Raw genomic sequence first — 23,368 nt, 5'->3', positions numbered from 1 at the left:
AGGAGAGTGGTAGAATGAAAGCTCCACTCTTCACTACTTATTGTAGCTACTATGTGAGAATGCTCATTTAGCAATCTGGTGTAAAGGCAGAAGTACTTTTGAGAACCTGCCTTCCGGTTGTTCTAGTGTTTGAAGGGTTTAAATTGAACTCAAGAAAAATCGTACATAATAGTGAGGTAACTGGAGTATTGGAAATTTTATTCTTGTCTTCGTGTTGTATTTGTTTGGGCCTCCCATTGCATCTATTTCAAATATTGCATTTATAAGAAAATTAATGAACTTCGGCATCATTTTCAGCCAAAATTTCTCGAAACTCAAAATTCTACTTTCTTCTTGAGCTGTGTATCCTCGTCATCTCCCTTTCTCCTTTTTATTCCTGTTTACTTTGTACTTTTTGTAGACTATCCTGAACCTTAGACTAGTTTTCAGATTGTGTATTTTCATCCACTTCTTGTTTCTTTTTTGCCATCGGCTCTATCTGGCCTCATAAGGAAGTGTGGTAACTTGATGTTCAGGCTGAGTAACATTTTCCTTTGCCCTTAGAGTGAATCGTGGCCACCACTTGATGGAGGGCAACACGTTACATTTCTGGAAAGGTATCTTTGGAACTGCTGCTTTGAAATTTGTGGTGTGGTGACATAGCACTAAGCTACTGTGAGAAGGGACTACTGAGATTTTTGATTGTTGATGATAGACAGGGCCATGCCTAATATTCATAGCCCCCCTTATTTATTGCAAATTAGATTTTGGGGCACATGCTGCCACTCAGACTTCCTCACACAGGGAGGACATTGAGACTTTGATGTATTACTTTTTGGATTGAAAATTTCCTTTATTAAGTTTTTCTGGCACATTTTGAGATCCTCCCCCCCCCCCCTTTAAAAAAGATATTATTAATATAGCAGTTTTTTTCTTTATAGATTAAGAAACCGAGTTTAGGATAAAAAAAAATTTGCTTAAATAAGGCAGTAAGAGGAAAAGCTATAACCTTAACATGACTGTTTTGACTCCAAGTTCACTTCCTTTGTATTTTATAATATGCTGCTTTTTACTGAAGTATGTAAGAAAAGATTGCTTCAGTCATGTTTTCGTTTGCCACAGGCTGCTAATGCAATATACCAGAAATGTGTTGGCTTTTATACAGGGAATTGATTAGGGTAAAAGCTTACAGTTCTGAGGCTGTGAAATGTTCAAATCAAGGCATCATCAGAGATGCTTTCTAGTCAAAGGTCGGCTTTGTGCCTGCAGTGTGGCAAAACAACATGGCTGCCAATCTCTGCTTTCTCCTCAGGCTCTCCTTCTCCCTCAGCTCAGCTGTGGGCCGTCACACAAATGGCGTGTCTCTTCCTGGGCCTGGTCTCTTCAGCTTCTGCTGCTCTGCTGATTCCATTCTCCAGCCTCTCTCAGCCTATTGAAATTTCTCTGTCTTTCTACAGCTCTAGGCAATCCTGGAATCCTCCTTCACATGACTGGGTAAAAATGGCAGCCCTCTTTCTCTCTTTGTTCTCTTCCATTTATATATGACTCCAGTATTTATAGGACCCATCCCAGGTCCCACAATCTAATCAAAGGTCCTTAACCCTACTGATCTAATAAAAAATAATCTAATCAAAAGGTCCCACATAAAATAGGTTTACATGTACAGGAATGGGTTAGCTTAAGAACTTAATTTTCTGGGATCCAAAAAGACTCAAGCAAAGAAATGGAAGCCGTAACAATTTGACATAGCTTCTGCATTTGACAGTCTTTTGGGAAGCAGTTTAGGAAGATGGACTAAGAGGCTTCTAAAAGTGTAACTTTTTTACTTGGCAAAAATCCTTGTTAATAATATACCCTAAAGAAAGAATCAGAGGTAAAGACAAATACTTCTGAAAAATAGTAAAGAATCAGAACCAACCTACCATTTCAACAATGAAGATTGGGTAAATAAATGGTAGTGATCTAAACAGTACAATATTATATAGCAGTTTAAAATATTTTTGAAGAATTTGTAATAGTATGGGAAAATACATCATAATCAGAAAAATAAAAGATATCAAACGGTATAATACAATCCCAGTGATATAAACTAATTAAATGGAAGAGTGGGATAAAATGTGCAAACGTTTTAACATTGGTCATCTCTGGATAATGATTGTGAGTGTTTTAATTTTCTTCCTTTTACTTAGTTTCTAAATTTCTTATAATGAACTTAATCAGAAAAAAATTTAAGGTCATTAAAATTTTTAGTTAAAATAGAAAAATAATGACATTTCTAATCCTAATAATTAAAAAAGAATGAAGGGAAGTGGATTTTGGTCAACAGATAGAGCATCCGCCTACCACATGGGAGGTCCAGGGTTCCAATCTAGGGCCTCCTAACCTGTGTGATGATGTGCATAAGGAGCGCCGTGCCATGCAGGGGTGCCCTCTTATAGGGGAGCCCCACGCACAAGGTGTGCACCCTGTAAGGAGAGCCGCCCAGCACGAAAAAAGAGCAGCCTGCCCAGTAGTGGTGCTGTACACACAGAGAGCTGACGCAGCAAGATGATGCAACCAGAAGAGACACAGATTCCAGTGCTGCTGACAAGAATACAAGCAGACACAGAAGAACACACAGCAAATGAACAGCGAGAGCAGACAACTTGGGGGGGGGGGGGTGGGGAGCAGGGAAGGGGAGAGAAAGAAATAAATAAATCTTTAAAAAGAAAAAAAAAAAAAGAATGAAGATTCATTATGCAAGTTCCAGTATTTGAGTGGTTTTAACCAGTTCTAATTTTGAAAAGGAATACTGATCCCTAGTAGTTTTTTGTTCCTTTGTGTTTTGTTTTGGCTTTTAGTCAATGGGCAGGTTATGTAGCTTCACTCTCCTTATCTATGTATTGGGATTATGTGGATTAACTGAGATAATGCATGTAAAAGCCTTTAGCACAATTCTTAGTATTTAGTAATCATTCAAATGATAATATAGCCGAAATGGTAATGATAGCTGGCATTATTATAAATACTACTACTAAAGGAAAGACTTCAAATTTTCTATATAGTAATTTTTTTTTTCTTGTATCTATATAGTATTTAGAAGGGGGCAGAGGTTGGGTGATTTAATATAAATATTATATATATATATGTATTTAATACAATGATAATTCAAAGATTGTGTAAAGAAAAAGTAGATGCTGCTTCTCTGCCTCCCCCTTCCACCCCTTCAAGGATGGAAATGCCTCACACCTTTCTCCAAGCTCATATAAACCTGAACGCACTCATGATGACTGATTTTGGTTTTGCTTCACATATTAGTCTGCAACTTACTTATCCCCCTTAACACATCATGGACATCTCTCTGAATCAATAAGACACAGATTTAAATAATTCTAAATAGTTGTATCATGCCCTGTATAATGTGTATATGCCAAAATTTATTTGAACATTACTCTACTATGGATATTCAAGTTGCTTTCAGTCCCCCACACTCCCACTAGAGACATGGTTTCTGTAGCATCCTTATCTATAATCCTTAGGAATCATTGCTTTTATTTCCTTGGAAGTTTCCAAAAGTGGCAAAGTGGGTCAGAGTATGTGTTAATTATAGTGCAGAGGAATTTTGGGGTTAGTAAAGCTGTGTAAAAACTCTGTTGGTCTCCTCTTACAGTCGAGCTGAAGTCCAGATTTATTTTCTCAGGAATTTCTTTGTTTATGTACAGAAGTTTTCAGTAAACGGTATTTATGTCCAGGGCTGTTTGGAATCTTTAGCATTCTGGAAACAGGTACAATCAGCCAAGGGAGCCTCTTCAATCAGGTTTATTCTGTGTTAGTAGCTGGTGTATTTATTCGGTGTGAATTTGTTAGAAATATTTTTAAGTACAACTTAAAATGCACTTAAAACTTGGAAAACCTGAGAAGGTTGTAAGAGCCCTTGACATTGACCCTCCCACCTCTGCGCGAGCCACCTGCACGCACAGCTCGCCGCCCGAGGCCAGCTTGCCTGACGCCGCCGCGGGCAGCCGGGCGAACCTTCCCGTTGTGAACGGGCACAGGAAAGGCAGCCTGCTGACACGTGGCTTTTACCACCGTGACGCTACCACGCCCGGGGTCCGCAGGCTCTCTCCTGCAGTGCCTGAGAGCTGCTTGGCCTGCCCTCGGGGTCCCCAGGGCGCGCGCCCGTGTGGGGGCCGTCGCCTGCCTTCAGGGGGCGGCACGGCCGCCGCTGAGGGGCTTTGTTTCCCGGTTGCCCTTACCATTTGGTTACATCAGATTATACACCTCTTGACCCGCGACCCTCGTTCCTCCCTGTTGTCATTCTTTTCCCTCCTCCGATTCAGCTTGTTGGCTCTGGAGAAGTGATTGAGTTACGGCCCTTCAGAACCCACGTGGAGGTTTCCCGGCTCGCCGCGGTGGCCGCATGGCCGAACCCCGCAGGGCACCCTGTCCCCGTTCCAGGCCCGTGGGGCCTGTCGTGGCGGGTTTTGCTTTCGCGGCTTGTCTCCTGACGATGAACAGCCCTAGCTTTTAAAATCCTCCGCTCTGTACCTGTTCGTTGGTTGGGAGGCAGTTTTTGCTGTTGGTGTGGGTGGCAGGCAGGCTGGGTTTCCTGGACTTCTGCGGTCTTGAGTGACAAAGCCACAGTAACAACAGCGACGCCGCGCACAGAGTGCCTGCTGCGCGGGGGCGCGGGGCCGCTGGGGGCGCGGCCTCCTCACAGCAGCCCTGCGAGGGGCGCTGCCCACGGGCTCCACGCGGTCTTGAGTGACAAAGCCACAGTACCAACAGCGACGCCGCGCACAGAGTGCCTGCTGCGCGGGGGCGCCGCTGGGGGCGCGGCCTCCTCACAGCAGCCTGCGAGGGGGCGCGCTCCTGGGCTCCACGCGGCGCAGGGAGGCAGGGGGGCACCCATGAGCCGCTCGGGCGGCTCCTGCCTCGGGGTGAGCGCTGTGGTGGGGCCGGGAGCCGACCGCCCGCGGCCATGCACCCAGGCGAGCTCGGGGCTGCGGGCCCAGCCGCTGGCCTGCTGCTCGCTGTCTGGACGGGAAGTGACACGGATGAGGGCCCCCCAAGGCCCTGGAGCTGAGGGAAGCTGAGGGGACCCGCGCTGGCCTGGCGGGAAGGGTACGGGAAATGGGGGTGCAGAAAGCTTGGCTGAGGGGGTTCACGCGTCATGGCTGCTCACAAAGAGCCCCGCTCTTCAGCGTGTTGGTTCCTTCAGGACTCATGTCTCCAGAGACAAGTAAAGCGAGGTGAAGGTGCGGTGAGTTTCTTTTGCTTGGATGAACGACTGTGTTTAAAATTGGCGTTTTTCCCCTTTTCTCTTTTTTTGAGGTACCGAAGCCAGGGATTGAACCCAGGACCTCGTATGTGGGAAGCCGGCTCTCAACCACTGAGCCACATGGGCTTCTCTGAGTCGGTTGGTTGGTTTTGCTTGCTGTTTGTTTTTTCTTTTTCAGGAGGCACAGGGCAACCGAACCTGGGACCTCCCATGTGGGAGGCGGGCACTCAACCACTCGAGCCACGTCAGCTCCCCCGAGTTGGTTTTTTTGTTTGTTCGCTTGTTGTTTGTTCTGTTTTGTTTTAGGAGGTACGGGGGGACCAAACCTGGGACCTCCCGTGTGGGAAGTAGGCGCTCAACGACTGAGCTCCATTTGCTCCCATATAATTGGAATTTTTGAAGAAGAGATTATATGTGGCGTGCCAGGATTGTCCCCCTCTACCACACAGACTGCTCCTGTAGCAGGAAGGCCGTCGAGGTCGGAGGCACGGGGTAGGGTCGGGGCGGGGCTCCGGTTCTGCTGCCGTGCCCTCCGAGCACCCCAGGACTGGCCCTGGGTCGCCAGCCTCTGGGTCCTCTCCACCATGTCTGAACAACGTCCCCCGTGGCTGAGCGGAGAGACCCTGTAGGTGGAGTGTTGCAGCCAGAACGTGCTGGGCTGTGGGTGCTGACTGTGGTCACAGTTGCTCTCCATTCTAGGTCATAGTTCCCGTCGCTCTTCCTGCATGTTATCAGCGCGGTTCAGTGGGTAAGAGCAGGGGGCCAGACAGAGCTCTGGGTTGAGCGCCACTGTCATTAGTATTGGTGTCCTCTTGGGCAAGTTCTTTAAACTCTCCAGCCTCGGTGTCCTCGTCCGTAAAATGGGAGTTACGAGAGTAGCCGTCTCATGGGCTGCTGGAGACGGTGCTCGTCAGAGTTCTCTTCACTTGCCTGTATCCTCTTCATAAACGGTGGAGCCCGAGGTCGCCGCCTTAGCGTCCTGACACATGCAGGGCATTTCCCAGTCTGGGTTCCTGGCTGGGATTAGCCCTGACAGTTCTAGGACACGCAGCGCAGGGGGTGTAGACACCACAAAGGGAACTGGAATTGGAGAGCTGCAGATTCCACCTCTCTCAAAGGAGTCTGGGTTCTCTTATGACAAAGCATTTCTGCGTGAGTGGACAGAGGAAGCTCATTTGAGAGGAAAATCAGAGTCAGGTAATTTCCTGATATGCTTGATTATGCAAGATGGTCAGGGAGACCCCCCACCCTTATTTTATACCTGATTGACTGTGCTTTGCCTTTTATCCAACTTTTTCTTTACCAGCAAAATAAATTTTTTTCTTCCATCTTTATAAAAAAAATGAAATGAAATCCTCTTGCTGTCAGTTTGATCTAATTAAATGCAGGTTTTATTTTGGAAGGGCAAGAAGGTTAAGGCAGAACGAAAATTCTGAGTTTTTTTTTTGGTATAACATACCTCTGCAAAGGTGGGTACAGTTATTGATTTTACCAGGTTGCTTTACAAAATATTGTTTAAGGAATATTTGATTTTTTTTTTTTAAAGAAAAGTTTTATTATGGAAAATTTCAAGCACATCCAAAACTGGAGAGAACGGTATAAGAACTTGCTTCTACACCCATCAACTCACGGCCAATATGGTTTCATCTGCACCCCCCACACTCCCTCAGTTCTCCTACCCCATTATTTTGAAATAAATCCCGAGCGACATATTGTTTCATCCTCTGATATTCAGGCCGTACTTTGAATGCCTTAAGAGAAAAGTTTCAGTAAGGTCAAAAACGAAAACCTCCCCTTTATTACGAAAGTCACGTGTCTCTAGAAACCTCAGGGCTGTGATCCTGAAAGCAGGGAGGTGGGGAAATGAGCTTTTAAACAATAACTGGGGGGGCTTTTTCAAACTACTTGACCTCCCTCAGGGTTGCCTCCTGTTCTACCACTCCGCAGTTGAAAATGACCTTGGCATTAGCTCAGAGAGCTTGATGGCTTCTGAGTGTTGGGATAGAAATAAAGATGGAGAATCACTGCTTAGGGTTTACCTCTCAAGAGCCATTTTGTTGTTGTTCTTTTTACTCACCATGGATGGGAATTTTTGAAAAAGCTATTTATTTTTTGTCTCCTGAAGTAGGGTATGTTGGATGTTATTTAATCTTTACGATTTATGGAAGGGTGTTTTTGACCCTAAGACCCATCCCCTGGCCTCTGTGTTGTGGAGTGCTTCATCATCTACCTGTCACCTCCCTTATTTAGCCCACAGCAACAGCCCCTTGTTTCTGTGTAATCTGAAAAGAGCTAAGAAGTAAAGTCAAGGAACTTGTAAGGAACTGTATGTAAAGTCAGAGTCAATGTACTATGAGGATGTTTTTTGCTTCCTGTGCAAAGTTTACAGCATTGGAGTTGAGGACTTTGTGATGTTTGTTCAAAAGGTTTTGGCTCCGTTCCTGTTTTTTTTTTTACCTATATTCTGCATAGAGGTGGTTACTGTGTAGGCGCTACCTTCCATGGATGTGAGGCATCATTTTAATGGAGTGCAATAGCAAGAAGTTTTCTCCTCTTGCTCAAGTACAGTGTAGGAGAAGTTTTGAAAGGTCATTTACATGGTTAGTGCATGGGAAAGCTGGAAAATGTAATTTTGGACTAATTTCTCTTCATCTCACTACCAAATGTTTAAAAGTGAGTTGGTAAGAAGGAAATGATTTTAAAATGTAACCATTCTGCTTTTGTTGTTGTTGTTTTCTTAAGCAACTAAAATTAGGGTCTTGTGTTTTAAACTATGCACAAAACCCAAAAACTACCTGACTAAAAATAATTTTATGTAGGATATAATTTGGGTACTGCATACCCATGGAAAACTTATAGAAGAAACTATGATGAAAGTCTTTAATTTTCCAGAAGAACAGCGAACTTCCTTCCTGTTATTCTTTAGGAGAAATCAGAGAAATAATTTTCAGCTCCTTTCTTTTCCGTTCCTTTCCACTCAATCCCTTTTTAAATCTCCCCTTAGGAAAATGATGTCAAACTTAATAAAACTGAGCTTTGCTTTATACAGGCTTATATATAAACAGGATAGACGGGTTACATCAATTTTTTCTTTCTCACACCCAGACGGGGGTTGCGTAGTTCTGTGAGGTGTACTTGGGTGTTGTAATAATATGGAATGCTGGAAGAATTCCAGAAGCTGTTAGTGAATACAGGATGGAGCTGAACAGCAGTTAGCCTCTCTTGGTGATTTCAGAACTTCAGGGGGAATAAAAAGGAAAGTATACATAACATAACTTGGGAAATAGAAAGTATGATTATGTTTAGGATTAGGATTTTTTTTTTTTAAGGGGGTCCTGGGGATTGAACCTGACACGTCGTACTTGCAAATGCAGGTGCTCAACCACTGAGCTATACCCACTCCCCAAGGATTTAGGTTTTAATTTCCTTCTTTCATTCCCTTCATGACAGTACAGGTACTGATTCAGTATAGAGGATTGAACTGTTTTTGGTTGATATTTCATGAATTTCTGTTTATTGCCACCATATTTAAAGATTTACTAGATCAGCCAAGTGACTTTTTCTGTATTATGAAAAAGCTGTTTAACTTTGTAGTTTCAACGTTGAAGGCTTTTTTTTTTTTGTTATGTTTCAGGGAAAATATGAGAGTGTAAAATACTGGAAATCCATAGCTCCTAGTTAAGGATGGAAGCTTACGTATTAGAGTTTTGTGAAGCTGATTAACTGCTCAGGAATGGGTTTGAAAAGCTATTTCGAAGCTTTCTGTGTGTTCTCTCCCACTGTAGCCTGTTCTAGAAAAGCCTCTTTAAAATGCAGTGTTTACAGAGCAGCTATCCCCACAAATTGCTCTCAGCAGTCGTGGATGCACAGGAACACTTCTTTCACCTCAACAGTTGTATTATACTTTCTGTGGAGACCTCTGGCAGGATCGGGCATCTCTCTGGTCTGGGAGATCACCGCAGTGTATGACATGGTAAGGGCTGGAAAAGGAAGGCTTGCGTGTGGGGCGATCCTTCCGGAATCTCCGTTTTGTTTGTTCCTTCCCCCCTCAAGCACCAGTGAGCTAAATAGCTCTAGTCCCTGCTCTCCATGGCTTATCTCTACTTAGCCCCCAAAAGTCAGACCTGCCCAAGGCGCCACAGTCCTCGTGGGATCTGAGGTGTTGCTAAGGGGACACACTGGAGGCCCTGCCTTACCTGAGCCTGAGGAAGTCACCTATCCCAGGATTCGTTCTTTCACCATGATGGCTGATAGCTGTGTAGCTTCCTACCGTGTTCAGAGCTCCACTGTAGGATTATAGGAGACAACGAAGCCGAATCTGACGCAGCTCTTTCCCTTCAGGATTCTATTTGGGGAGCCAAGACACGTCTAGTGAGGGGGAGATGGCAATGTGTTGTTAGCTGTAGAGATGCTACCCTATAATTTTACCCTGGGAAAGAAAAGGACATTTGCTAATATATGCACGTGATTGACCAAGGTGAAAGTAAGATTACAGTCTTAACCATGCAGGATGGCCTTTTCCCCCGGGCTCTGAAATCTAATCGTTCTCCCCTTTATCCTTCAGGTGTCAGAGTTTTGGTGATAAGATAGCAGTGGTTGTGTGGGGAGAATATGTGGTCCGATTGTAAACATAGTTTCCCCATGGGCTACTAATAGCTTCATGTAAAACTCCTCTCTCTGGTTAACCTCTCCTGCTTTTCTTTTTTTTTCGGGGGGACCAAAGATTGAACCCCTCGTACATGGGAAGCAGGTGCTCAACCCCTGAGCTACATGTGCTCCCCTATTTTCCTCCCTTTTAAAGACTTTTTCTCCACGTGGGGGGTAAGTTACCCAAGTCCTTATTTTCACAACGATTTGGCTTTCTTTTGGAGCACACCTAACACCCTCTCAGGGAGACTGTAGGAAGGAAATAGCCCCATACTTCAACGGAACAGAAGAATTTTCTCATTTACTTCTCACAACTGTTTGGTAGATTATCTTTACAGATGGGTGAGCTGAGGCTCCGAAAGCACATGTAACTTGCCATTCAACCCAGGCCTGTCTGGTTAAAAGCTGGTTTTTGCACAAGGGTCCGTGTGCTCTAATATAGTAAATTCTTGTTTGTAGAGAGAACCGCTCACTTCACCGTCATTCTCTCCCTCGTCTTGTCAAGGGAGCATCTTTCCTCATTACGGTCTTCACCGCTCAGTTTCCAGTCACTTCACTGCTTCGAAAACCTATGAAGACCTTTTCTGAGGGAAGGACCTTGGAAGCTAGAGAATTCAGAGAATTTGTCTTCTTTCCTTGTCATTCTCCCCCCTTTGCTTTGTATTCCAAATTGCTCTTTCTTTCAAAGGTTAGGGCATAACGCTCTTATCGGATGCTATTTTCTTCCTGAGATGCACTTAGAATAAAGAGGATTGGTAGATTATGTTCGAAATTATGCTAAATTACTCTTTGTCTTGAGAAAAAATTATTAGTTACTATCTATGTTACCAAAAAAAGGTCACAGAAAGTCACTCTGACTTCCATGAATGAGTCATGGAAACAATTATAGATTGACATTAATTATTAGACATGTTCTTGAAAAGAAGATACATAAAATTATTTGTTATAAATAACTTTTTGTTAAAGTAGCTTTCTATTTTAAAAATTGTGTTAAATGGAGTGGTGAGTCTCCAACTTATCTCTTTTTGAAAGCAAGTTTCACCAGGAAAATCCGAAGTATCAAATCTGTGCTCTTGGTATGAGAATGTGGTATTTAACTCTAGGTTTTTTACTGTTCATGTGATAAAGTAACTATGATGAAGCCCCAGAGAGCCCCTTAGGAAAAGTAGGAAAGGTGCCGGGAGCCAGAACTCTTTAGCAGAGGGGAGCTGCTTGGAGGATGACTTCGTATCAAGTACACTGTATGGGGTATTTTAATACCCGCTCTCTCTGCCTATCAAGGACAAAGCAGAGGAACTGGGCTTAAAATACAACAGGAAAAAGGGCTGACTTTAAGGTAGTAGTACCTGATACCTGTGTGGATAGTTAAAAGGTGGCTTCGTAACTCATGCTCTAGATTCTTCGAGAGCTCAAAAATGGCAGATAATTCATAAGCTGTGACAATGGTAAAACTGGAAGTAGCTAAGAGATCATCTTCTCTAACCCTATCATTACAGGGTAGTGTCCAACAGATTGTCCACGTGGGATGTTTTATGTGTTGCCCGTCCTTAAGGGAAGGGATGGCTCAAATGAGTTGCCTGAAAGGATGCTCTGAGTGTAAATGTCGTGGGCTTTGTATTAGGTGAATGATGGGAGGTCAGAGATGGAGAAGATGAGTTTTTAGCTCTGGAGGAGTTGGGAGACCACGTTTGCTCATATATTTAACATAAGTTAGATGAGTGTGTTAAAGTAAGCACACATGACTTGGAGTTCATAGAGTGAAAGGAAGAGGTCCAGGAAAGAGGCAGCGGCATTTGAACTGAGCCTGAACGAGTCCATGTGATTGGAGCAGCTAACAGTACCTGCTTTGAGTGGCTTTTTTTTTTTAAAGGAGGTTCCGGAGGTTGAACCCAGGACCTTGCACATGGGAACCAGGCACTCAAGCACTGGGCTACATCTGCTTCCCTTTAACTCTTGATTATTAAAATTTTCAGGCATATGGAAAAGTTATAAGAATATTACAGTGAATATTTGTATCTCTCATCCTAGATTCAACGACTGTTTAACATTTTGTCATATTTGTTTCAACTCTGAAAATGTGTATGTGCTTAGCCATGTATGTATTTATTTGAAAGTAAGTTACAGGCATCTTTTTTTTTTTTCCTTCCAAATTCTACTCAATTTATTCATTTTTTAAAAAGATATTACATTAAAAAATATATATATGAGGTCCCCATTCGCCCCCACCACCCCCACCCCACCACTCCCCCCACAGTAACACTCTCCCCAGTTACAGGCATCTTGACATTTTATCCACCACATACCTGCTGATATCTCTTAAAGCCATTCTCTTACATAACCACAATTCTATTATAAAAAACACAAGAAAATTAACAATGATGTTTTAACATCATCCAATATACTTTCTGTATTTCAGACTTCCCTAATTGTCCCCAGTATGTCTTTTATAGCTTTTTTCAAAATAGAATTTAATCAAGGTTCATACGTTGTATTTTTAACTCCTTCTCTTTTATTCTAGAAGACTCTTCCCTCTCCCCCCCCATACACATTTTCTTGCATGACACTGAGTTTTAGGAGAACCAGACCAGTTTTCTTACAACTTTATTTTTATTTTTTTAAAGATTTATTTATTTATCCCCCCCTGTTCTCTGTATCTATTTGCTGCATCTTCTTTGTTCACTTCTGGAGTTGTCAGTGGCACAGGAATCTGTGTTTCTTTTTGTAGCATTATCTTGCTGTGTCAGCTCTCCCTGTGTGCGGCACCATTCCTGGGCAGGCTGCACTTTCTTTCGCGCTGGGCGGCTCTCCTTACAGGGCGCACTCCTTGTGCTTGGGGCTTCCCTATGCGGGGGACACCCCTGCGTGGCAGGACACTCCTTGTGCGCATCAGCGCTGCGTGTGGGCCAGCTCCAAAGGGGTCAAGGAGGCCCGGGGTTTGAACCGCGGACCTCCCATGTGGTAGGCAGACGCCCTAACCACTGGGCCAAGTCTGCTTTCCTTTACAACTTTATTTTGTTGAGACCTTGTGTGGAAAGTCTCTTGCAAACTGAAGATTTGAAAAGCTTTTTTTTTTAGTTTAGTTTAGGTATTTTCTAGTAGATAAATTGTTGCAAGATTGCCATGAAGGTATAGATGTTTCTCTGGATACACCCTTTTCAGTAGATAATGTACCTTTAAAAAATTGTTTACAAAAATATTCTAAGGTGGTTATAAGATGTTAGAGCAATTGAGAAATATATAAATAGAAGTGAGAGCTCCATTTAATATTACCACCATGTAGCCATGAGATAACTGTTGATAATTTTGGTGAACTTAGATTCTTATTTGTGTTGTGCTTTTGTTTATTATAAAAACTGAGTCTTCTCTATACATTGTTGAACAGGTAACTTTTTATCTCACTTAACTATATACTGTGGATGGCATCCCATAGAATATATATTAGGGATTGTTTTTAATAGCGGTTGGCACAAATTTGCACCAAGCCAGCCACATTCTTTCATTGGTGTTTAAGTTGAGACACACCCAGATATAAATGCCTGGCCCAGGACTAGAAATGTGGCTTGTGCCCACAGAGCAAATATTTGCCTCTGTTTGAGGCTCCCTGGCAAATAGAGGAATTGAATCTTGCTGTCTTCTGCCCTGTGCTTCAACAGGTTGAAGGAATGCGTGAGTTGTAAACAGCGCTCTGCATTTGAGTTCTGGCTCTGCTCTTTGGGGAGATGGAGACCCTCCATATTTTTTTTCCTGTAGATACACAGATATCAGTTTGGCCTACCTTGGAGGTAAACATGATACTTGCCAACGTAAAGCGATTTAGAAATGTTAATGTGTTTTACCAAGCCAAAGTCTCTGGCATATGTGTTTTAAACCATCATCAACCATACAGTGGTCACAGTAAGGAGTGTGCTGGGGCTAGTTCCAAAGCCTGGCTGTGGGAGTGTGTGGGGCATGGGCTTTCCTGTGTTGTGGGCTCGTGTCCTGACAACCTCTGCGAGGCCGGAGGTACTGACAGAGAGTGGTTTATGAACAGGGAAGCTGAGGAGGGGGCGCGGCTCAGTGGTTGAGCGCCTGCTTTCCACACACGAGGTCCTGGACCAATCCCTGGTACTTCCTTAAAATGAATGAATGAGTGCGCGAGTGAGTGAATGAATGAGGTTTTAAGTTCTTGTCTCCCACTATCACTGTTATCCTAACTAACATGAGTGTTTTTAAGTATTCTATTATATTTATTAACTTACTTAGCAGTAAGTCAGCACGTAGGTCTACTTCCTGATGAATCCACAGAAAGGAACACATGCATATTGTGTAGCAACAGAAAGGTAAATACCAGGGAACAGATGTAGCTAAAGTGGTTGAACACCTGCTTCCCTTGTACAAGGTCCTGGGTTCAATCCCCAGGACCTTCTTAAAACAAAAAAAAAACCCTTTTCCTCAAAATATAAATATTGAAGCCATTTTATATATTAACTCAAGAATTCATACTTGTCGTGATTCATAGTTTTCTATCCAAGTGTCCCAGGACTCAGGGATAATTCTGTGTTGGCAGGTGTATAAAGCATGTGAAGACTGGGCGGATCTGCCTGGCTTAGGGGACGATGTTAACAAAACAACCATGTGAGCAAGAGATGGTCCTGTGAGGTTAATGGAGCACAGAAACCAGAACATAAAAACTATCTGGACGTTTCTGACCTTTGAAAGAAAAATTCAATGAGCCTCCCAGTGAAAACATTGCCGGCTCAGGGTGGAATGGCACAGCGACTTTCGTTGTTTTCATTGGGCTTGCCACGGCAATAATGTCATCGTTTTCATTTGGTGGGGTATAAAGCTGTCAGTAAATCTCGTCATTAGTGATTTAAATTGTCCATAATTTGGGGACAGTGCTTTAGTACCAAACATTTTGTAAAGGAACAAAATAATGGTACGGTGGTTCCCTACATCTCACTGCCAAAATATTTGCTGATAAAAGAACAAAAAATAGTGGTTTTAAGTGCATCAAAGAATTCATATATATATATATATAAGTTTTGAGTGGAAAGTAATTGGCTCTATGTGTATTCCTTCCATTTTACATCATCCCTTCTAAAGTTAATAAAAATAAAGCAATAAAATATATAAAATATAGACATAAAATGAAAAACAAGGCCAATAGTGTTACTAAAAGCAAAGAGACAGTGTTAGAAAGAATGAGGAGGAGCAAGATCATTTTATTTTTTTGAGGTGCTGGGCTGGGAATTGAACCCCAGACCTCATACATGGGAAGCCAGCACTCAACCACTGAGTCCCATTGGCTCCCTGAGTTGGTTTTTTTGTTTGTTTGCTTGTCATGTGTTTTTTTGTTTTGTTTTGTTTTTTAAGGAGGCGGCGGGTACTGAACCTGGGACCTCCCTTGTGGGAAGCAGGTGCTCAACTGCTTGAGCCGCACCCGCTCCTCAAGATAATAGTTTAAACTCAGGTTCACTGAGTCACTCAAGTCATTGAGCCTCACTTTTTTCATCTACAAAAATCAGGATAGTATCTACCCTATAGAGTTCTTAATGAGGTTGAAATGAGATAATAGATAAGTTTTTTACAAAACATTTTCACATTCCACCCCAATTGCTTTCTTGAGTACACAGGATTGTAGGGTGAAAAATGCATATGAATGGGAGTTGGAATCTGGCTTGCCCTTCACTCTGTGCATCCTCCTATAAGTTCTGATCCTTCGCTTCCTCAACACTAAAGTGGATTTTATCCTATCAGCCTTAAAAGATAAGGCAGAGTTCAGTGCCTTGTCAGTTGGCCCTACTTTGGAGTTTGTGTTTCTGTGTGATGGACCTGGACTCACATGTGATCTTTGTCCACAAGCCTCTCCTGTTACTTTCACCAGAACTGTAGTTGGTGCTGGGGTTTAGTGTATACCCAGGGGACCTGAATCTCTGGACTGACCATGTGATAGCCAGGCCCTGATCCTCAGCAGACTTGCAACTCCTACACTCTGGTTTATTGGACTTATCCCACTCAGCTGACATGGAGGTGAAGAAGGTCAACCACCACACCATGGAGCCAAGAGCGCCTACAACTGAAAGCAGGAGGATTGCATCCAGCATCCATGTGGAATCTGAGCCCCCTCTTGATATAGATGTGGAGTGGACACAACCATTCCAAGGTCCACAGGATGGAGGAATAGAATATGGATTAGAGTGGACTTACTGATATTCTATTCCTGAACTATTGTGGTTAGTAGTAGAAGAAAATGTGGCATTGGTGTGGAGAAAGTGGCCATGGTGGCTGCTGGGGATAAGGAATGGGAGGAGGAGACTTGATGTGGGGGTGTTTTCGGGACTTGGAGTTGTCCTGGGTGGTGCTGCAGGGACAGTTACTGGACATTGTATGTCCTCCCATGGCCCACTGGGTGAACTGTGGGAGAGTGTGGGCTATGGTGTGGACCACTGACCATGAGGTGCAGCGGTGCTCAGAGATGTATTCACCAAATGCAATGAATGTCTCATGATGATGGAGGAGGTTGTTGTTATGGGGGGAGGAGTGGGGTGAGGGAGTGGGGGGTATATGGGGACCTCATATTTTTTGAATGTAACATTAAAAAAATAAATAAGGACAAAAAAAAAAAGCAAGTGCATGGCGTCTGACAAGACACTTAGGTGCTCCAGAGCTTGCTGGTTCCTGAGCCTTGCTGTCCGCCTGTTTGGTTGCGTGTGCTCGTGTGGCCACCACCTGCGACTTCCCTTCCAGCTGATGGACTTGCTGTTTATTTTCCATTTGTAGCTCCGTTGTGGAGGGCCACGCTGGACATGGACGCGCATTTGGAGGAGCACGGCTGGTAGTGCGCTCACCCGGTCACGAACCTGCTGAGGACATCCCAGGGGCGCGCGCTCCAGGAGAGGAAGGCGGCTCCCGAGGACGGCGCCATGCCCTTTGGTCTGAAGCTCCGCCGGACACGGCGCTATAACGTCCTGAGCAAGAACTGTTTTGTCACGCGGATTCGCCTGCTGGACAGCAATGTCATCGAGTGCACGCTCTCGGTGGAGAGCACAGGGCAGGAGTGCCTGGAGGCGGTGGCCCAGAGGCTGGAGTTGCGAGAGGTAAGGGGGCGGAGAGAGGAGGAGAGAGGGAGAGAGAGAAGGGGTACAGGTTACATACGAGGGGGGACTGGCGGAAGGAGCCAGCTGCCCGCCTCTGGATCCCGGCCACGGTTTTCAGCTTAAGCCACGGGTCCATCAGAATCCTGTTATTCTTAGCGTGGTCTTGACCGTATGGACCTTCTCTGGATCAGGGGACCTGCTCTGCTGCTGTGGGAAGTGGGAGCACCGCCTCGACCGTACACAGGGCAGCTTTCCCTTTGTTGCAGTTGGTGAGAGGTTTTGGGGGGTGAAAAAGTGAGGCTCTCACCCCAAAGCCATTTTCTCTCTTTAAAACAATTGCGTGGGTAGCACTCCATTGCAAGCTTCGAATCAGGATACAACTCCCACATATGGGAAGGATGCAGCTGCTTTTTTGTTTGTTTCTATCTTTTCCACTTAAAGAAAAGAGAAAAAGCATTTGAAGTGAGCATGACTAATACAACGTTTTGTGGGGGGCTCGTGCAACTGGGGGTTGTTCCTTTTCAGATTCTTTTTTGGGGGCACTCGTTTTCTTTGTATGGTCTGTGAGACTCCATTTGGCTTTAAGCAAACACAGGGTTGACTAGTTAAGACAGTCACGTTCTTAGTCTTTAGAAGAAATTCTTAAGGCAGAAGAATTAGAAGACGCAAGCCTTGCTTTTTTCAGTCTTACGGGTATTCAGAAGAGGCTTTTGTGGGAAATCGCACTTTTAAGCATTTGCGTCTTGAGAGCCTACGAAACATTAGCTAGTGAGATGAGGGGCACGGCTGAACGGCTGAACGGTCGCCGGCACTGCACTGACTGCCAGCCTGAGAGTCCAGTCACCCTGAGGACAAAGAAAGCTGTGGACCTGTAGGCACTGGGCTTTCATAGGGACCAGGTGACAGCAGTCTTTGCCCAGTAGCTCAGCGTGACAGAAAGGAAGTGGTCGGGGTGCTTGTTGGACGTGCCCATAGGTGGTCTCATTCCCACACTCCATCCTCTTTCCACTTGCACAAAGGAATTAGGGCTGGGGAAGGTCGAACTCTCCCCTTGGGAGACACTTCTGTCCCTGGCTGTTCTTCGTGTTTTGATTTTGGTGATCAAGTCTTCCTCTGAAGTTTTTTTTCCTGTGCAGGAGACTGTCTTGCCCAAGAGATACACATAGCTCAAGAGCTGACACAATAGAATTAACATGTGAAAAGTTCTGGCCTTGCTGGTTGGTAGCTGTCTCTCTCTTGCTTTTTAACAGCACATTGAGGTATGCATATTTAAACACACACACATCTATGTGTTTGGGCATAAAGGAAAAACCTTAACACTGTGAATCAGTTGGGCAGGAGACTGGTCTAGATTCTGGTAAAAACTTTCATTATAGACCACTTAACCAGATACGTGGTGGTTTTGCTTTTGAATATGCCCAGTAACTCAAATTAGAGCCAGTAAATACTCTCAGCCTGCACTAGTAGTCAGTATACCATGTGCTTAAGTTATAAGCACAGGATTTGGAGTCTCAGATTTGGATTCAAATCATTGTTCTGTCTTCTTAGCTGAGTGACCATGGTGAAGTTCGGAACCACTCTGGGCTTTAGTTTCCCTTGTAAAATGGGAATAGTGATACCTACCTCAAAGGATTGGTGTAAATAGTAAAAGGGACACTGTATGGAAAACGCTTAATGCGTGTCTAATACTTTATAATTGTTGAAATTTGAAAGTCTTAAAAATTTTTTATTCAAGGAAATAATATTGAGCAGTTGCATTTTGCTCCAGGAACAATTCAAGGACTCAGGGAAACTAAGATAAATAACGTGTAATTTTGTCTTCAAGACATGCACAGACCAGTGGAGGCGTCCAGTATTTATATAAACAATTAAGATTGAATGCCATCTGTGCTATTATAGATGAGAAGGCAGGGGCAGGTGTGAACGGCAGTGGCTTCCCTTGGAGTTGTGCAGTGCACAGTCTGCCCCACTGGACACTGCAGCCCTGGGAATGGAGAGGAAGCCTCAATGAAAGATTAACGGAACCAGCACTATTTGTACCTTGAAGGATGCTCATGAGTTCAGCAGTGGAAAAGGTGCCAAGGAAACTGGATTTTCCAAGGCCTAGAGGAACTGGCCAATATCAGAGGCTGAGAAGGCATTACTGCAGATGACCCGTGCAGAGCATGAGCGTTAAGGCAAGGAGTGTCTGCACGAAGGAGTGTTTGGTAATAATTATTTTTGGCAGATTGTTTATCTCAGTGAGAGAGCAGAGGTCAACCCCCTACTATCCCACAACTACATTGTCACAAAGGATAAAGCAGTGAAGTCCAGATTTTGCTGTCAAGTGCCTGTTGTAATGCGATTGATTTTCCAGTTCTAAGGTGGCGTTTGCCTTTAATGCTGCCTTTAAATTGACGTGCCCTAAGTGGGTGTGTCCACATTAGAGGAAATCACTGTCTTTATTTTAGTTTCATGTTTTCATTCTGTGACATAACTTTGAACACTTCTATGAATCAATCCTACAGATACTCTTGAGTTAAAGGATAAGATGTAGCCATCTAATACTTGGTTTTTCCTGTGTACATATATAAGATGTAGCGATCTAATACTTCGTTTTTCCTGTGTACATATGTACCTTGAGGAGGAATGCATCCTCCTCCTACAAGCAGAAGGGGCGTGAACACAGGGGCTGCTCCTCTCACACCGTGACTTTGTATTTGGATCTTTTTCCAAATGGAGCTGGTGGTGTTTTGGAAGAGGAAGTGAAAATCAATCTAAACTGTATCAGAGTGTTTCGTCTTTATGAATGCTTGGAAACCAAATGATGGTGGATATTTGACTTGCCATAAGAAGTAATCGGTAGTCTAGCTGTATCCTTATGATGGAGCTTCTGTAGTAGGAAAGAATTTAAGGTAGGTGTTTGGAGATTTGGATCCAGTTTTGAATACGCTTGCATGTTTGCTATTTGAAATGACATTCCAAAGGACCAAGGCCTGGCTACACTGGACGAGCACTTAGAATCAGGCTCTGGGGACACAAGGTGGAAAATGGTAGGGTCCCCATGCCCACTATTCCTAGAGTTTAGAGAACAGGACAAACAAGAAACAAGGCAAAGGGAACAGCCTGTGCTGAGGTACAGAAACAGGAGAGAACCTGGAACTTCCAGGGAAGGGGCGAAGTTCAGTTTGTACAGATCCGTTTGTGTGCGTGGAGTGGGTCGGGGAGGCGAGTGTGGAATGGCAGGTGGGAGTCTGGTTTTGACTCCCAGCTAGTGACTTTCAACTAGGTCCTGTAAGAATGTGTGACAAAGAATAATTCCATCCTGACCACCTTTTACTCTACCACCTCCTGTACGGAGCACCTTCCATTCATCTCATTTAATTTTCATGGCGTGTCTGTTACGTGGCTACCGCTGCTCTCCTCATTTTGCACACGGTGAGACCGTAGCATGCGCTACCTTGCCAGTGGTCGGTCACTGAGCAGGCAGACTGTGAGGCTGGTTCAAACCCAGGCGTGCGCACTCCACTGTCCTGATTCCGAGGGGAAGATCCAGTGGGGGAAATGGTTCTGTGGCAAAATGCTTTGGGAAACAATCGTATGACTTCTACAGTTAAAAAAGGGGTAGGGAGATTAACTTAGTGTTTCACAATTATTTGAGCCCCCTCCTAATATTCTTTTGAGTTGTCTGGGAATGAAACATTGCCCTGAAATGGAAAGCAGTCAGGCTTTTAAGGAGGAGCCTGGCATGGGCGCCCTGTGTTTTAGGAAAAGGTCCCGATCGCAGAAAAGAATGAGGGGATTTGAGGAAGGAAGCAACAGAAAGAACAGAGAAGCCAGTTCGGTGGACCTAATGCTAGTAAGAGGGGATAAAAGGAATGCCTTAGGAAGATTTTAAAAAAATCATTTTAAAGTTTAGAAAAAAGATAGAGATGGGAGTCTGGCAAGAGACTCTGTTAGGAAGAGATTCAGGAAGTATGAGAGACTCGGAAAAGTAGAGTTCTTTTAGTGTACTTACAAAGTATTTGGATCAGTGGGTTTAACCCTTTTCCTTTTTCCCTAAATGAAACTTTAGGTGGAACTTCAGTGTATAAAGTGGAGTTGTTCTGTTTGCAGGGGGTGTAGCGTGTCTGGAGCCCCATCTTCTTGTGCCTTTTCTATGCCCTGTCCTCAACAAAGTTTGATCAAGTTGAGAGAAATAGCTAAAACAGAGTTGCCTTGTGACCAACCCTCATATTGTAAAAATAATGTATGAGAAGCAGCAGAGTTTAGTGGTTAGGAATATGAGTTTGAACCCAGTCTCTCTGAGTTTGAATCCTGGCTCTGCCACTTCTAGTTCTGTAATATTTGGATAGTTACTTAACTGCCCTGTGCCTCACTTTTCTCATCTGCAAAATGGGGATGGTAATAGTAGCTACCTCCGTAAGGTATTGGGAGGATTAAGTGAGTTTATTTTTGCAAAGCTGCTACAGTAACAATTCCTGGCACACGGTATGACAGTGTCCTCAATAAGACACCAAACAGCCACACACTCACGGAGAGCTGACGCAGCAAGAAGACACAACCAAAGGAGACACAGATTCCGGGTGCCTCTGACAAGAACACAAGTGGACACAGAAGAACACACAGTGAATGGACACAGAGAGCAGACAATGGGGGGGTGGGAGGGGGGAAATAAATAAAAAATAAATCCTTTTTTAAAAAAATATCACCAAACAGGCTCTGCATTAGGTGATAGGCTCTTTACCCTTCTATAAGTCTGCTTGTTCCATTTTTATATGGCTTTAATTATTAGACACTGGGATCCTGAATTGAGCCAAAATAGCCAAAGTTTTTCATTTCCTTCAGTAGTTATCCTTGTTGTAACACTGCTTTGTCCCAGTATTACAGCCAGCCGCTAGCCACATGTGGTTCTTGCGCTCCAGAAATGTGCCTACTCTGAACTGAGATGTGCAGTTAAGTATAAAATACAGATCAGATTTTGAAGACTTAAGATGAAAAAAAAAATTTTAATCTAATCATTTTTATATTGATTATATATTAAAGGGATAATATTTGGAATGTACTGCTTTAAATAAAATATATTAAAATTAATTTCACCTTTTTGTAATTTTTAAAAATGCAGCTACTAGAAAAATTTAAATTAAATATGTGGCTCATATAATATTTCTGTTGAACCGTGTTTTCTAACAAAGGCAAAGAGGGGCATGTGAATAGTAAAAGTGAAGAATTCCAGTAAGAGTATTCTAAAATTATTTCTTTATAGGATAATCTTGAGTGAACTTTTAATTTATTAAAAACAGTAAGTGGAGGAGGCATACATAGTTTAAGAAAAGTACTTGAGAAACTCTTTCATGGTTAACTAACCGAGGTAGAGAACTGCTATTTTCTCCAATGCTCTGGGGAATAGTCAATTCAGTAACTTTTGGGCCTCTCCTTTTTTAAATTTATCACCTTTTTCATTTGTAAATTTGTGTAGTCATCTTTACTGAAAGCTGATTTATCCAAAGCCATCAACCACAGTCGAAATTGTCTAACTTTTTCATGTTTTGCTATTTTAATAATTATTAGAGATTGTAAAGTTACAGACTCTTAACATGGATTTCTATCAAATAAAAGTTAACTTACACTAAGGATATTTCTGTGGTTTGATTTTATGGTAATCTTTTGGCAATTGGTAACTTAGGTATGATTGTGAGAATACTCGATTAACTGGAATACCTCATTCCCTAGCCCTGTCAGATAACAATAGTATTTTGTAGCTTGTTTAACCACATCCATGTATATTTGCAGTGTATTAAAATAACACTGATTAAGAATTGACTAAAGTGTAGGCTGCTAGGGAGCCTTCTGATCTTTGAATTTGGATTGCTTTTTGTCTTTGTAAAGATCGTAATGTGAAATTTGTTTAGCTTAATATAAGCTTTGCAAGTTAATTTGGCACCAGTGTATCCATTTTCTGCATATAAGAGATTGTAAGTGGAAATAATTTCCCCAGGCTTAATTTCTAAGTCTTCATCTTTTTGTACATACTGAGTGAGCCATGCTACTTTGGAAAAGGGATTTCTCTTGTGAGATATGCTTCTTGGTAGATGTTACTCTGCAGTTTCTTTACTTGTACTTTTTTGAAGAGGTTGGATAGGAGAATGAAGATGGTGCAGTTGTTAATTATAGACATGTCAGTTATAAAACTCTCCCAGACCTACCCAGAGCAGAGGCGGATTGCACACAAGTTGTTTTTACAGTTTTCCAACTGATGTACAGTGGTTTGTTTTCCAAAGCCATTGGAATGTAATTGCATGAAGTACTGTTTGCTGTTTCAGGGTCTGTTTATAGTCATCTTTCTGAGGTATTTTCCATGGCTCAGTGAAACTTTTAGAGCTGTGAGTAACTCTTGTATGTTTAATGTTGAGGCTTACCAACC

The 23,368-nt window shown here is 43.2% G+C and overlaps 1 protein-coding gene across 1 annotated transcript in view; it reads left to right on the top strand.

Moving 5' to 3' along the window:
- Positions 1 to 23,368, top strand: part of PTPN14 (protein tyrosine phosphatase non-receptor type 14) — a 169,493-nt gene that overhangs the window by 53,976 nt on the left and 92,149 nt on the right. The window contains exon 2 of the mRNA XM_004470998.4: positions 16,649 to 16,965. Coding sequence (XP_004471055.1) covers positions 16,792 to 16,965 — 174 coding nt within the window. The 5' untranslated portion in view covers positions 16,649 to 16,791. The remainder of the gene's footprint in view (positions 1 to 16,648; positions 16,966 to 23,368) is intronic.

Source organism: Dasypus novemcinctus, chromosome 13 (assembly GCF_030445035.2).
Source record: "Dasypus novemcinctus isolate mDasNov1 chromosome 13, mDasNov1.1.hap2, whole genome shotgun sequence".
NCBI classification, from domain to species: Eukaryota; Metazoa; Chordata; class Mammalia; order Cingulata; family Dasypodidae; genus Dasypus; species Dasypus novemcinctus.
The sequence above is the reverse complement of the archived record's forward strand: the minus strand, read 5'-3'. Positions and strand labels throughout refer to the sequence as shown.